The sequence below is a fragment of the Triturus cristatus genome, chromosome 6, assembly GCF_964204655.1.
Source record: "Triturus cristatus chromosome 6, aTriCri1.1, whole genome shotgun sequence".
Taxonomy (NCBI): domain Eukaryota; kingdom Metazoa; phylum Chordata; class Amphibia; order Caudata; family Salamandridae; genus Triturus; species Triturus cristatus.
In genome coordinates, this window is record NC_140589.1 from 1,234,608,581 (window position 1) to 1,234,623,180 (window position 14,600).

General features: G+C 44.4%; 1 protein-coding gene across 1 annotated transcript in view; it reads right to left on the reverse strand.

The window, feature by feature from the left end:
• The window catches only part of NT5DC1 (5'-nucleotidase domain containing 1), a 1,278,063-nt gene that overhangs the window by 1,183,467 nt on the left and 79,996 nt on the right, over positions 1-14,600 (reverse strand). Inside the window, exon 4 of the mRNA XM_085612174.1 lies at positions 1,344-1,453. Coding sequence (XP_085468300.1) covers positions 1,344-1,453 — 110 coding nt within the window. The remainder of the gene's footprint in view (positions 1-1,343; positions 1,454-14,600) is intronic.

Sequence of the window (14,600 nt, forward strand, 5' to 3'; positions counted from 1 at the left end):
CTATCCCTGGAAGGCAGTTGAGGGATCAGAGAACCCTGGGCAATATGATAATGGCAACCCATACCCAGGACCATGCGAGCCGTCTGGCTCTGTACTTGGATGTGCTGGCAAGGCCATTACAGTAGTCTAGTTGGAACAGGACAACAGCCAATATCAGTGCGACTGTCTAGTAGAAATGGCAATTTTGGTAGGTGGGAAAATGTTGAATTGTACACCACATTAATCTGTAAAGATGACACCATGGTTTCAAGGCTGGTTCACTGGAGTTGAAGAATGGTCCAGATTCTTTGGCCATAAGAGGGAGAAGAATAGGTTTACCAGACCAAAGGGAAAGACTTCAGTGTTCTTGCTGTTGAGGCAAAGCCATCCATACTTTGTCCAACAGTGGATGTGGGTAAGGCAATGTGAAAGCTATGTTAGATCTCCAGGCACATCATCAATCTGTAGGTGGTGCTGGTTATTGTCTGCACCCATTTGGTAACCAATCTTAAATATTATTCATATGTCCAATATCCAGAATAGACAGACCTTCTCTGGTAAAGAAGAATTTCTACTTTACTTGGTACAATTATTTAATACCGGTCTCTTGGAAGTATCCTTCAAATAAATGAAGAAATCCCTCACCCACACTAAGTGGAACGCTACTTAATGGAGTGCTCTTTCGTCAGCACCAACTAGTGCCAGGTGGGATCATAATTCAGATAATTTTGTGAATGTGTTCAGGGTCAGGAAGGATTAGAAGTGTATTAACAAAGGGGCAAACTGGAGAGTTGTATTAAAGGTTAGACCTCTTACATAATGTTAAAACCAAAGAGACTGGTATTTGTTATTTACAATACTTTCCCCACCTTTTATATCAACATGTGTGCCAAATTGCTAAGCTTTCATGAGGACCTATGCGGCCCTTCCCTAATTGTTGCTTGTCCCTGTTAGATTCAACTCAGTAGTGTAGGAGCAGATGAAGAATCTGTCAGTTTCTATCTATGTTCTGAAAATTATCCTACACCTTAGTAGCTTTGAGGAACAGGTGGGCGGAGGATGGAGAATCCATCTGCCCTGTGCTATATGGTATAAGTTCTGTTTTGTACAGTCTTTCTTGCCAGTGAAACCCATTCATATACTCCCAATCTCCGCTTCTGTCTAATAAAAGTCCTAGATCCAACAGAGAGGTTTTTATCACAGTGCAGATGTGTCACAGTGTGTGTCCTAAAACAATGCCTTAGGTAGTAATATTAGCCCATGATGAGGGGAAAGGAAAGGACAATAGCCCAGGATTGCATGTCGAACTCTACGTTCCTTTAAAAAGTGCTGTCACCAAAGAATCAATTGTAATTTAACTCTACCTGAGCGAGCGAATTCCTCACTAATGGTTTTGAAGTGCTTCCATTCTCTTTTCTGTCCATAGAGTTCGATTATCTCTTCCAAGGAGAGGCTTTTTGTACCATGACTCGCCCTGTTTGAGTGAGAGAAACAATGCATGGTAATAAACAAAGGCAACTAAAGAATCAGTCACAAAGATTTCAAGAAATAATAACTGGTAGCAACTACCCACAAATGCTATTTATTGCTAAGTCCTACTCTACCTTGTTACAGTTCTTGCTTCATGAGGTTGAAGCCATGTGCAGAGACGGGCAACCTTGCTTGCTCTTTCATGGGTTCATACATTTTCCACACCTCAACTTGCTCCGAGGACACGTATAGCTGTTTTTCCACCTCAATTACCTTATGTGATCAGCAATACCACATTTTTCGAGGACATTGACTGAATTGGAGGGAGGGAATGTAGGACTGTGAGGAGGAAGATGGAGATTAAGTGTAATTCAGGCTATTGATAAATAAATTGTTTTCTTAAGATTCATCTCTTTCCTCATCAAATTTCTTTGGTGTCTGTGATCTGGGCTAGTCTAAGGAACAAGACATTTGTGGGAATAAGGGTCCAATCAAATCACTCACAAACACGAGAGCCTGCAAACCCAATGACTCAAAGGCCACAAATGAAATGACCACTGCAAACCATAAATGGGGAAGCAGAGAGCCTAGCCAGCCAAGTGACAGGATCCATTCTCCAAAGGCAAACTGAGCTGAGCCCTGCAAAAGGCAATCACATCTACTACCGACACACACATGCTACATTGGTTGTAGTCAAATCTCATCGAAGATGTTAAAAGATGAAGGGAGAGCATCCTAACTCCTGGAGGGGAAGCGGACGTATAAAGAACACTTACAAAATGAATTACTTATACCTATATGAGGGATAAAAAAGTAGATTTCCCATATATAAGGAGTATCGGACCTATATTATGTTATCATGATGCATCTATACTTACACTCCCTGTTTGAGATATATATATATATATATATATATATATATATATATATATATATGCTTTTGCTTGGAGGAAACTCGTTTATTTCCTCCCTGTATATCTATTGCTAAAAGAGTAGGCCGAGAACCATACAGACGCCATCTTCTGAACATATGCTCGAGCATGGGCCGTGATCACGTGTTGATCACGTGCAGTTGTCAGGCCCCAGTTCATCTGAGTTACTGGCAGCAGCTGAAGGTAGGCTGTTTACTTGACTGTTCTAAGACTCAAGGTCGCATCTGGCTTTGGGGGTGATAAGCGCATTCCTGGAGGCGCCGTGCCTACACTCCCAGGCACCAAGACGAAAGGGAGTCACCACTCCTGACCTCATCAGTAATAGATAGTCAAGCCTTTGTACTGGTCTGATGTGTGCCATATATGGTCCTTTCCTGGAGCTTGAGGGCCAACTGGTGTTTTTCCTTTTACAGTGATTGTATGTGTTGAACCGAAAAGTATATGACCTGAATACGAGCGAACAGTCTTCTCAGCGCACCTGATGGGTGAGGTTCGGAGAGGCTCCTCTATAGAGTATTTTTGTTTAATAAACGATTGAACCTTCTTCATTGCCAACTGATTGATTATTTGGTAATGGTATTGGGACTATTGGTAGGTATAGTCCTTTAGTTTATTTTTATGGTACTTCAGTTGGCGACTCTGCCGGGACTCCATGACTGGGTCGTCCTCCCCGTAAACGGGTGGTAAGGACAAGGGGTAATTCTGGTCGAGCGGGTGGACGGAAAAAGGATCCTTTGAAATGTAGCCATCTTTGGTTTGAATTTACTGCGCTGTCACGATCAGAGTATCCCCAGCTGCAAGTGACCATTCACCGGAGTCCTACGGGCGTAACCCAGGAGCTGACCGTGTTGGTCTTCAGGAGTTGGCAGTGGAGAACACGCAATTGTACCTGTGTGCACCAGGTGAGTAGAATTGTTTTGATGTTCTTGGCACGCACTCTTGAGCAGTGCTTTTGAAGCAGTTAACTGTGTAAGTATTTGGTGGTCAGTGTACCCCAGAGAATCTTGGTGGTCTGACGGGCCAGCATTGTGGTGGCTGCACGTATAGATGCTCCACAGACCTTTTGTGAATAATAGAGACGCCGATCGGACGCCCGGTGTGGCACGTGTGGTGCGCGCCCGGCCGGACTGCTCTCAGAAAAGCCTGTGGCTGTACCTGGGTAGCCTTGGGAACACATCTGAAGCAGATGCTAATGAAGCAGGCTTAGTCAGAATAGTCCCAAGAGTGAAGGCTGCGAGATGGTCTGTAGGTCGGTCTGTGGTTATACCTGTCTGACGGTCTCTTGGTAGTCTTTGGACTGCTTGATTTTAGTATAGGTCTTGGAATCTGAATTTGATTGATTCTCCATGAATAGGAGTCGACGGGCTCTGTTCTTTGTTTGTAAAGACGTCATTTTGAATATCTTTGTATGTATATATATATATATTATTGTCTTGTGTATGTTTGAATGAGCGTGAGGTTGTATGTTTTGCGAATGTTTGAACATGGCCATGTTTAAAAGTTTATTTTTATGATCGAATGAGGAACGCGTGACGACAATAACCATGCCCTGTTTTAGCAAATTCAGTTGTTTTGGATGTTGTTGCTGCCCTAATGATACACGTTTGGCTGAAAGTCAACCTGCCCAGCCTGAGGGCAGCCCAAGTTATGATATGTATGTAAAGCATGGTATTACACCTCTCTTGTTTAATACATTATGGCATAAATATACTAAAGATAATGTGGAATTACAATGGCCCTTAACCGGGTCTTTTGATGAAAAAAAGATACATTTTCTGCAGGATCGATTATTTTCTAAACGTAGTCGACAGTCAATGTTTGACTCCCTAAGCCTGTGGCAGAAGGAAGCAAAGCGTAGACGTATGCGGGAGGAGAAAGTATGTAGGATGAAAGGAAATCAGACGATTACGCAGAAAGCTATAGCTTACGATAAAGCTAAAACTGAACAAGGGATTGATTGTGTAGATAGACAATTTAGATTGCAAGTGGATAAGACCTATGTGCTCCGCAGCATATATATCCTGTTGTTCCCCCGACTCTAGTACAGGCCCCTTCAGCTTCCGCCCCTGTTGTTTCCTCTTCCCTTGCCTCTCCGGGAACGTCCTCTGTTTTGTCTCCCTCAGTGTCTGAGATGGCTACTTTATGGCCTGTTACACTGCCGTCTTCCGTTATGTCCACAGCTATTTTGTCTCCCCCCACCCCTATGTGGGCTTCCCTTTCTGCGAGCACGACCCCATCTCCTTGTTTCGACTCCATTTCATGCTCTGGGGGATTTTGACGCACGGAAGTTGTTTACCCGTTCGGCTGTAGGACAGAATGAGAAACAGATGATTGAGACTCAGTCGTCCCAGTGGATGCGACAGCCTATTTACACTATAACTGATATATGGAACACGCTTCGAGACTATGAGCCTGTTATGCAGCAACATGCCTTGAAACACATGGCTGCATGTATTATTACTCTCTGGGAACAGTGTTTTCCAGGAGGGATGGCCCCCCAAGTGATGTATGACATCCGGGACAGGGCTCATAAGTCTGAACTCAGTCCAGATGAAGTGTATAGAAATGTGGAGGTTTTATTAAATTATCGAGAGCGGATGCATCAAAAGTGTCCCTCGTGGGACACTCAGCATCCTATGAGAGAAGTTCATCCTATCTTTCATCCTGAAATACCGGAACTAAAGGATGACCGGGGCGTGGTGACAAGACCTTGTGTAGAGGCCCGAGTGCAGGAGCAATGGGTTTACACCCGCTGGAAGAGGAGTGAAGTCCTCTCGCTAAAATCACAATTGCCCGACCCTCGTAAGAATCCCACGGCTTATTATAAAGAACTCACAGAAGCGGCCTCTTCGGCCGTCATGACCTTAGCTGACATAGAGCTATTTTTTGCATTGTTAGTTCCCGTTGACGTATGGCGTCAGGTGCATGATCAGGACCATGCTCAAGAAATAGGCAGAACATGGGAGCAGATAAAAGATTGGGACAAGGATCGTAAGCCTGGAAATAAGCCAAATCCTGAATTATTGGCATTACCTGGCCGTATTATCACTTACATGCATTCCTTAATTCCGCCTCGTAAGGTGGATTGGGACAAATTGACCGCATGTAAACAGAAGAAAGATGAAAGTGTTTCTGATTTTTTCACTAGATTTGAGGGCGTATTCATTGATTTTAGTGGACAGGATTTATCGTTGGAAGGCGGTATACGTTTATTTGTTAATCGTTTTGTGACCAATTTGTTACCAGAAGTCTCTGCACGGCTACAAGCCGCCGAAAGTACCTGGACCACTTCCACGCCCTCTGTAATATTGAGTATGGCCCAATATTACGAACATAGAGAAAACGGGAGTAAGGATAAGACGGAAAAGAGAAAGAAGGATCTTAAAACACGGGTGTTGTTGCAACAAGTTGCTCAAGGACGAGGAAGAGAGAGAGGGTTTGTCCCGAGGGGGGTGGGAACTGGACGAGGCAGAGGGCCGGCTGTTGTTTTGGGAATAAATCAGTGTGCTTATTATAAGGAGGAAGGGCATTGGCGATCCCAGTGTCCGTTGTTGCCGGCCCAGAACGGGGCTATGAGAAGTAGAGGAAGAGGTCGGGGAAGTGTGAATCGCAGTGATATGCGACGAGAAGAGGCGGTGCAAGTTGGACAAGAAAAGAATAATTTTGATAATCCAAGAGGGAGGCAGTATTATAATGAGGAGTGTGCAATGGACGCGACCGAAGGGTATGCTTATACATAGGATAGCCATGGACAGAGTGAGGGCCAGGTGTCAGTACCCGTTGATCAGCAAGAACCTTATGTAGAGGCACATTTGATGGGGACTTCTGAAAAGTTTTTAGTTGATACGGGTGCAATGAGTAGTTCTATCTCTCGTTCCCTGGTCCCAGGGGCTGCTCTGTCCGGGCACAATGATGTTTTGGTAGGATTCTCAGGAATTCCGGTGGTGAGCCCCATCTCCAAACCTATTCCTTTTACAATTGGTCCTGTTACGATAGACTCCCCATTTCTTTTGACTTCCCATTGTGGCGAAAATTTGTTGGGCTTGGATTTGTTGAAGAAATTGCATGCTAAGATTCATTGTTCACATGATGGTGTTTACTTGACTATTAGTTCCCTTGGGAAGCATACTTTGCATTGTTTCACTAAAAATGAACCCCTCCCTCCTAAGTTTGCTGCTATTCCAGCAACATTGGGGGCCACTGGTGACACAGATGTAGGATTATTAAAGATTCCGCCCGTTTCTATTACTTTGAAGCAAAATGCTCGGCTTCCTTATATACCTCAGTACAAAATTTCTCCGGCAGGCGAGAAGGCTTTGCTCTCCATCATACAAGATTTGGTAAAAAGGGGTGTGGTGGAAGAGACAGCTGCTAATGTGTGCAACAGACCCATTTTGCCTATCTTAAAAAAGGCCCCTGTTGGAAGCGATCCTGACTATGCTGATACCTATCGTTTTGTGATTGATTTGCGCAAAATTAATAAAATAGTGGTGCTCCAATACCCTGTGGTTTCAGACATTACTACTATTCTCACTATGATTCCTCCTACTGCTAAATATTTCTCTGTGATTGATTTAAAAAATGCTTTCTTTAGTATTCCGATTCATCCTGATAGCCGCCATATTTTTGGCTTCTCATTGTCTGGTTGCAGCTTCTGGTTCTATCGCGCTCCCCAGGGGTACACAGAGAGTCCTAGTATTTATAGTCAAGCTTTGAAAACATTGTTGGATGATTTGGTCTTGCCCCCTGGTAATGTACTTTTGCAATACGTAGATGATTTGTTAGTGGCCTCTGATACCGAGGGAGGTTGTAAGAAGGCCACTGTCAAATTATTGTCTCATTTGGCTGCTAATGGCAATAAAGTATCCCTTTCTAACTTTCAATATTGTCGACAGGAGGTGACCTATCTCGGTCATCTACTGTCGAAGGAGGGGAGGAGACTAAACCCTGAGCGTGTGACTACCATTTTTATTATGTCTGTACCTCGTACTCAGCGTGATGTTCGTGCATTTCTCGGCATAACTTCTTACTGTCGCCAATGGATCCCTAATTTTTCCCTTCTTACTAAACCTCTTCTGTATTTAACCACTAAAGATGTGCATGAACCTTTACCCTGGACTGATGCTTGTCAAGATGCATTTGACTCTTTGAAATCTGCGCTTTGTTCTGCACCTGTTCTTGGTACTCCTGACTACCGAAAATCTTTTGTGCTTTATGTACACGAGGTGGACGGTTGCTCGCTTTCTGTGTTAACACAAGGATTTGGTGGTAAGCAGAGACCTTGTGCCTATTTCTCGGCTGTGTTGGATAACGTCGCCAGAGCACTCCCTAGCTGTTTTAGAGCTACTGCTGTGGTTGCGGTGGCTATTCGATAGTCAGAAGGGCTCGTTCTGAACACTGACCTCACAGTGATGGTACCGCACGCTGTGGATACATTATTAAACAAAACAAAGACCCAGCACCTTACGAGTGCGCGTCTTACCGGATACGAATTGACTTTGTTTGCTCCACACATTACGATTAAACGATGTGCCACTCTGAACCCTGCTACGTTACTACCCCTCCCTTCGAATGAAAAAAACAATGATGTTCATGATTGTATATTTCGGACTGAGGAAGAAACAAAGGGATGGGTAGACCTGACTGACACTCCTCTATCTGACCCTCAAGGGGAGTTGTACGTCAATGGCTCTTGTTTCAAGTTACCAGATGGCACGACAACTGCTGCATATGCGATAACTACTCTTAACAGTATAGTTGAGGCTTCTCGAGTACCCTATCAGTCAGCACAGGCAGCTGAATTAGTGGCATTGTTTCGGGCCTGTGAGTTAAGTGAAGGACTGAGAGTAAATATTTACACCGACAGCCAGTACGCCTTTGGCATGGCTCATAGTTTTGTCCGACTTTGGGCAGAAAGAGGTTTTCTTACTTCTCATGGTCAGCGAATACAGCATGGCCCCTTGATTTTGCGATTACTGACAGAATTGGCATTACCAGAAACAGTGGCTGTAGTCAAATGTAGTGCACACAAGGCAGTGGTTGATGCAGTGGTGGAGGGTAATGCCTTTGCCGATCAAGTAGCTAAGGAAACGGCGAAATCCAAATTGACCTCAATGTTTGTGACTAGCTCTGCTAGGTGGGTGGCTGAAACAGAGATGTTTGATAATACCATGGAGAGTGTCCGAGAAATACAGAAAGAAGCCACCCCTATTGAACTGGCTCACTGGAAAGAGCGAATTGGGAGATTAGATGCAGATGGTTGTTGGATTGATCTGACAGAAAAGCAGCGGTGGCTGTTGCCTAATGCATTAGTGAATGCGGTGGTGACAATGGCATATTGGGGTGAAGGGTATTTGTGCATTATTAGATCCTGTATGGTACAATCCCAATATTTCTAGGACCGCTGCTCATTTGGTACAATATTGCATGGTTTGCTTACGACATAATCCAGGGGGCAGGGAGCCTGTTCTGAGTGGAAACTTTGCACCACCATCTTTGCATTTTGAGGTGCTTCAAATGGATTATATCCAGCTGGAGCGCGTTAACAATTTGAAGTATGTCCTGTCATGGTATGCGCTTTCAGTAAATGGGTGGAAGCCTACCCGACAAAAGAAAACACTGCTTTGGCCACGACAAAAGCGTTGGTAAAGGAGTATTTCCCTCGCTATGGATTTCCTCGTGTGATCTGGAGTGACAACAGAAAACATTTTAATGCAGAACTCATCACACATATGTGTAATGGACTACAGATTAAACAGAAATTCCATGCGGCTCGACACCCCCAGTCTGCTGGGGTGGTGGAGAAGTATAATGGGATATTAAAGCTCAAATTAGCAAAAATTCAAGAAAGTACTGGATTGAGGTGGCCAGATGCTTTGCCGCTGGCATTAATGTCAATACGAGTTACCCCACATTCTCGTTCTGGTTTGTCTGAGGTCATTTTTGGGCACCCTGCTAATGTTTGGGGCGTCCCAAGACCCAGAACGTTTCGTTATATAGAGTATCCTATGCTGACAGACTGTTTGTATGCTTTGACTAAAGATCTGCGTTCCATTCATCAACAGGTCTCAGCAGTTCTGCAGCCCCTGCCGGAGGGTCCTGGACATCGTTTGGAACCAGGACAGTGGGTTCTGGTCCGTAACTATCAGCGAAAATCCAGCTTGGATCCTTGTTGGTCTGAACCGTTTCAAGTCTTGTTGGCCACGCGGACGGCGGTAAAAGTGAGCAGCAAGCGACCCTGGATTCATGTGTCACATCTGAAAAAACTACCCCTCCCGCTTCCATATGATCAGCGAATCCAGGACGGGGTTCTGACTCAGGAAAGTGAGCGAGTTCCTCGATTCATCCCTTTTTCTGACGCCCAGGTAATTGGAGAAGGGCAAGGAGAAGGTGCACCGGGCTCAGAAGGGGCTCTGTCATCAGCACAATTGATCGCCCCAAATCCTGTTGTTCCTACAGCTAACCCAGAGGCTCGCAGTACCGCTGTTTCACCGGATTCGTCATCCTCTGTTTTATTCTCTGATCAAGAAGTGCCTGGCCGTACTCGATACAACCTGTGGCCCAGAAAACAATATGGTACACCTGGTGAACATGGTAGGAGATAGAGAGAGACTTGAGTGATAGGGTACAGACCTGTGCTATGAATGTCTGTTAGATACGCTTCTGGTGTACTGAGCGAGACACTGGACTGAACGTGCTGAGAGCCTTGAACATTTGTTTGCTCTGTTCAGAAAGAAAGACTGAATTTCATGTTCAAAGGGGCCCAGGTTGTGTTTTCTTCAAGGGTTGTGTGAGAACATAACTCCAATGTGAGAGTTTGTTTTGGTATTATCTGTAATGAACGATAGGAGCCTGCCTGTGAGGCTCTTAACGGACACAGGAAAGAAGCACCCTCTGGCAGGTTGGACTGCATTGCCCTAGTTTATTGTTGGACTTTTAGTTAGCATGTATCCCTTTGCTCCTTTTGTTCCTGAAGAGGAATGTCCTTTTGTACCACGCTATTTTTCTACATATATGCCTGTTTTTTCTAGTTGGACCAATCGTGTTAAAATTGCATTTATAGCTACTATAGCAATATTGCTAATTATATTACTGGGAGTATTCATATATTTAGAATTTTGCCACTCTATGCATACTGTTTTAGGAACAACTACCCCACCTCCGGAACATGTGTTTCATACTTTAGCCCCTCATAAGGAAAGGCATCGTCAGACCTATGTGAAAAACGCATTCATTGAAATGCTTCATCAAGCACACAGTGCCACCAATATTACGAATTGTTGGGTTTGTGGTCTTTTACCATCGGTTTTGCACAAGCACAACTTATTTATATCCCTACCTTTGTCTTATCTGGGAAGTTGCGAGGCTTGGTTCAAATTGCTTTCTATGATGTATATGCATTACACTGTGGACGCTCAAAAGTTTTCAGAGAAAGATTATGAAATGATTTTAGAATATATAGCGGTTCATCAAGGGTTCAACCTCGATGGGAATAATGGAGAGGGAACCTTAGATCCGAATGCCTGTATGAATATGTATACAACGCATGAAAATACCACTTGGTTGAAAAATGAAATTTTGGACTTTGTTGAATTCAATTTCACTCAATATCATCGACACTTTCAGGACCGTAATGTTACTGAAGATAGGGCTATGCCAGTACCTGTATTGACGAGTACCTCTACGTTTTGTGTTCAAGGAGTAGGGTACATAACAGTAGGAGAAAGCCGATGTAATTACACTGATCAGTTGCGTACCTTTAGCAGCCCTCCATTGTTAACCCCTCCTAATGTATATTTTGTCTGTGGAGAAAGTGCCTATACTTGGCTTCCACAGGGTTGGGCTGGACGTTGCTACCTGTCCTTCCTGTACCCTCCAGCCTATAATGCGTGCTTATTAGGAGAAATAAAAGGGTGATAGATACCACCGATATAGATCAGACCGATACTCCACTGCAGTATTTCACCGACATTATGAAGTGAGTGTTACCCTTTTGGGGGCCTATGATTACTAGCCAAGAAGTACGACGTTTGTCTAGAGTAGTTGAAGGGGTAATTAACACTACTGCAGGAATATTGACCAATATAACAGTAGAGCTACAGGTGACCAGACTTGTTTCGCTTCAAAACCATATGGTTTTGGACGTTATCTTGGCAGATCGAGAAGGAGCATGGCGTGTGATCGGCAGCACTTGCTGTGTTTATATTCCTGACTCCGCCCCTTCCGTTCATTTGGCTATACAGAAGCTACATCGTTTAGCTTCCGAGATACATGTAGAAACTGGTACGTGGTCTCTCTCTGGTTGGTTCTGGGGTTTGCTGTCTACTTGGGGATGGAAAATTTTGATGGTGCTGGCATGTATAGCCGGTATCATATTCACGTGTTGTGTTTGTGTACAATGTGGACCTGCATGTTGCTCTTATTGCGCGACGAAACTCACTTCCTCTGTATCTGGTCCATCCCCAACAGCGGTAAAAGCTCAGCTAGTTCAGCAGGAGCTCAAAGACCTAATGCAGCTTGATGAGGGAATATTTGAAGATTGAACTATTTTAGTTAGCTACATCATGCTAAAAGGGCCGTTCTGAGGGATAAAAAAGTAGATTTCCCATATATAAGGAGTATTGGACCTATATTATGTTAGCATGATGCATCTATACTTACACTCCCTGTTTGATATATATATATGTATGCTTTTGCTTGGAGGAAACTTGTTTATTTCCTCCCTGTATATCTATTGCTTAAAGAGTAGGCCGAGAACCATACAGACGCCATCTTCTGAACATATGCTCGAGCACGGGCCGTGATCACGTGTTGATCACGTGCAGTTGTCAGGCCCCAGTTCATCTGAGTTACTGGTAGCAGCTGAAGGTAGGCTGTTTACTTGACTGTTCTAAGACTCAAGGTCGCATCTGGCTTTGGAGGTGATAAGCGCATTCCTGGAGGCGCAGTGTCTACACTCCCAGGCACCAAGACGAAAGGGAGTCACCCCTCCTGACCTCATCAGTAATAGATAGCCAAGCCTTTGTACTGGTCTGATGTGTGCCATATATGGTCTTTTCCTGGAGCTCGAGGGCCAACTGCTGTTTTTCCTTTAACAGTGATTGTATGTGTTGAACCGAAAAGTATATAACCTCATGTTTGAATACGAGCCAACAGTCTTCTCGGCGCACCTAATGGGTGAGGATCGGAGAGGCTCCTCTATAGAGTATTTTTGTTTAATAAACGATTGAACCTTCTTCACTGCCAACTGATTGATTATTTGGTAATGGTATTGGGACTATTGGTAGGTATAGTCCTTTAGTTTGTTTTTATGGTACATCACTATATACACACACTAAATCTTCTGACCCAGATGTATGTCAGGATATCATGGACCAAAACGATTATCTACCAAAATATTGTGGCCAGTGTATCGACATACCACAATATTATGAATAGGAATCTATATTGTCAAGTATACATTTACTATCTTAACTCCTTAAATCGAGATATTTATATAGAAGATCTACTGACCTCCGTTGTAGTCAGTGACTTGTCAGGTACTCCATTTATAACATCAGTTAGCATGCATCTCTCCCTCCAGATGCTCCAGGCAAATGTGTGCTGGTAACCAATAGCTATGAAGGTCAGAACATTGGGCAAAGGATGCAGCGCTTCAACACACTCACAGCAGGAGAGCCATTCATTCAATGAGTAAGTAAGAAGCTGTGAGCCACAGAACAGGATATCCCATATTTTCCGATTCAGCTGCCACATCCATCCGCGTGCAACAGCAAAAACATAAGCCATTGTGCTTACCACAGTGTGCCACAAACCTTCCATACTACATAGGTAATTGCTTTCTTACTGTAAAGAACTACCTCTTTTTGCATGTTCACTCCCACATATTTGAACTGATGTTGCTGGTTTTTCAATCCGAGAGGGAACAGAGGCCTGCTAACCAGACCTCAGTGTCAGTGCTCTAACCCAATGCAAAGTTATGTTGAATTGGATAGACCCAATTGGCAAGTACTGACTTACTAATAAGTCCCTAGTATATGGTACCCAGGGCATGTAAGCCAGAGTATTCACACAGGGCTGCAGCACTGGTTGTGCCACCCTGAACGTGACAGAGACCAAATCAAACCCAGCCTGCCACTGCAGACTGACAGGATAGTGAGTGACACTGACAGTTTGACACCTAATGGCAAAGCAACCACTTCCCTTAATTAATATATTTAGGGCTCCCCTAGGGAAGGCCTGTATAGTTCTTTGGCAGGGGGCTATATGTTACTAAGTAAGACATGATTTTTTATATTTCTTAGCAGCAACACCTCCAAATTGTCATTGGCTGTAGAAAAGTTAGGAGCCCCATTGGCTAACACAAGGTTAAATGGTTGGCACCTCAACCCGTCTAACTCCTGAATGGGACCACCTAACAGGGTCAAGTAAGGTATTAAATTAATTGGGACATTAAATCCCATCTGATGCCCAGATTTAAAGTCACTATTGAAGTTAAGGAACTTTTAGAATGTTGCCACTCTGCACTCCAGCTAGTAAAGTGACCTGACACATAGACAAGTTTCTGACCACCTGGAGAGACGTGTGAATGGCTCCTAGGCACAAAGGCTGCTGACGCAGAGCAAGGTGAAACCTCCTCTCCCAGGATGGCCACTCAGGGTGTTAGCTCAAAAGACAGGCTTCAAAGGTGTAGCCGCCTTTGAAGGGCTCATGAGAACATCCCTGAACAGGATGCCTTTTGTTCCTGCAGACAATTAGGAGACAGAACTAAGGGAGGGAAACCTGTGTCCAAACCTGTTTTCCCATGGGCGTATAGCCCACTGGTAGCCACACCTGTAGGGTGGGCTGCCCTGCTCCCAAAAACCGAGGAAGGGTTGTGCCATCTTGAAAGGGACAGGAATGGGACACTCTGGGATAGCTATATGCCACACATCACAGGAACTTCATCATTAGAGAGGAGGCGGACCCAGTAGCCCAATGGAAGGGGGTCACTTTCCTGAACTAAGTAGGGCACCCCTGCCATCCTGCCCCTCAGTTCACACTGGAGTAGAAGAGAGAACCGAAGAAGGACTACCCTGCTGTCGTTGAGCCACGCAAAGAAAGGCTGCATCATCGAGAGGACTGCACCTGCTGCACTTTTGGACTACTGAGACTGGGAGTGACTTCCTAGCTTCACCAAGACCAGTGGCTCTGAGGATCAGTATGCTGATCTCCTCGAAC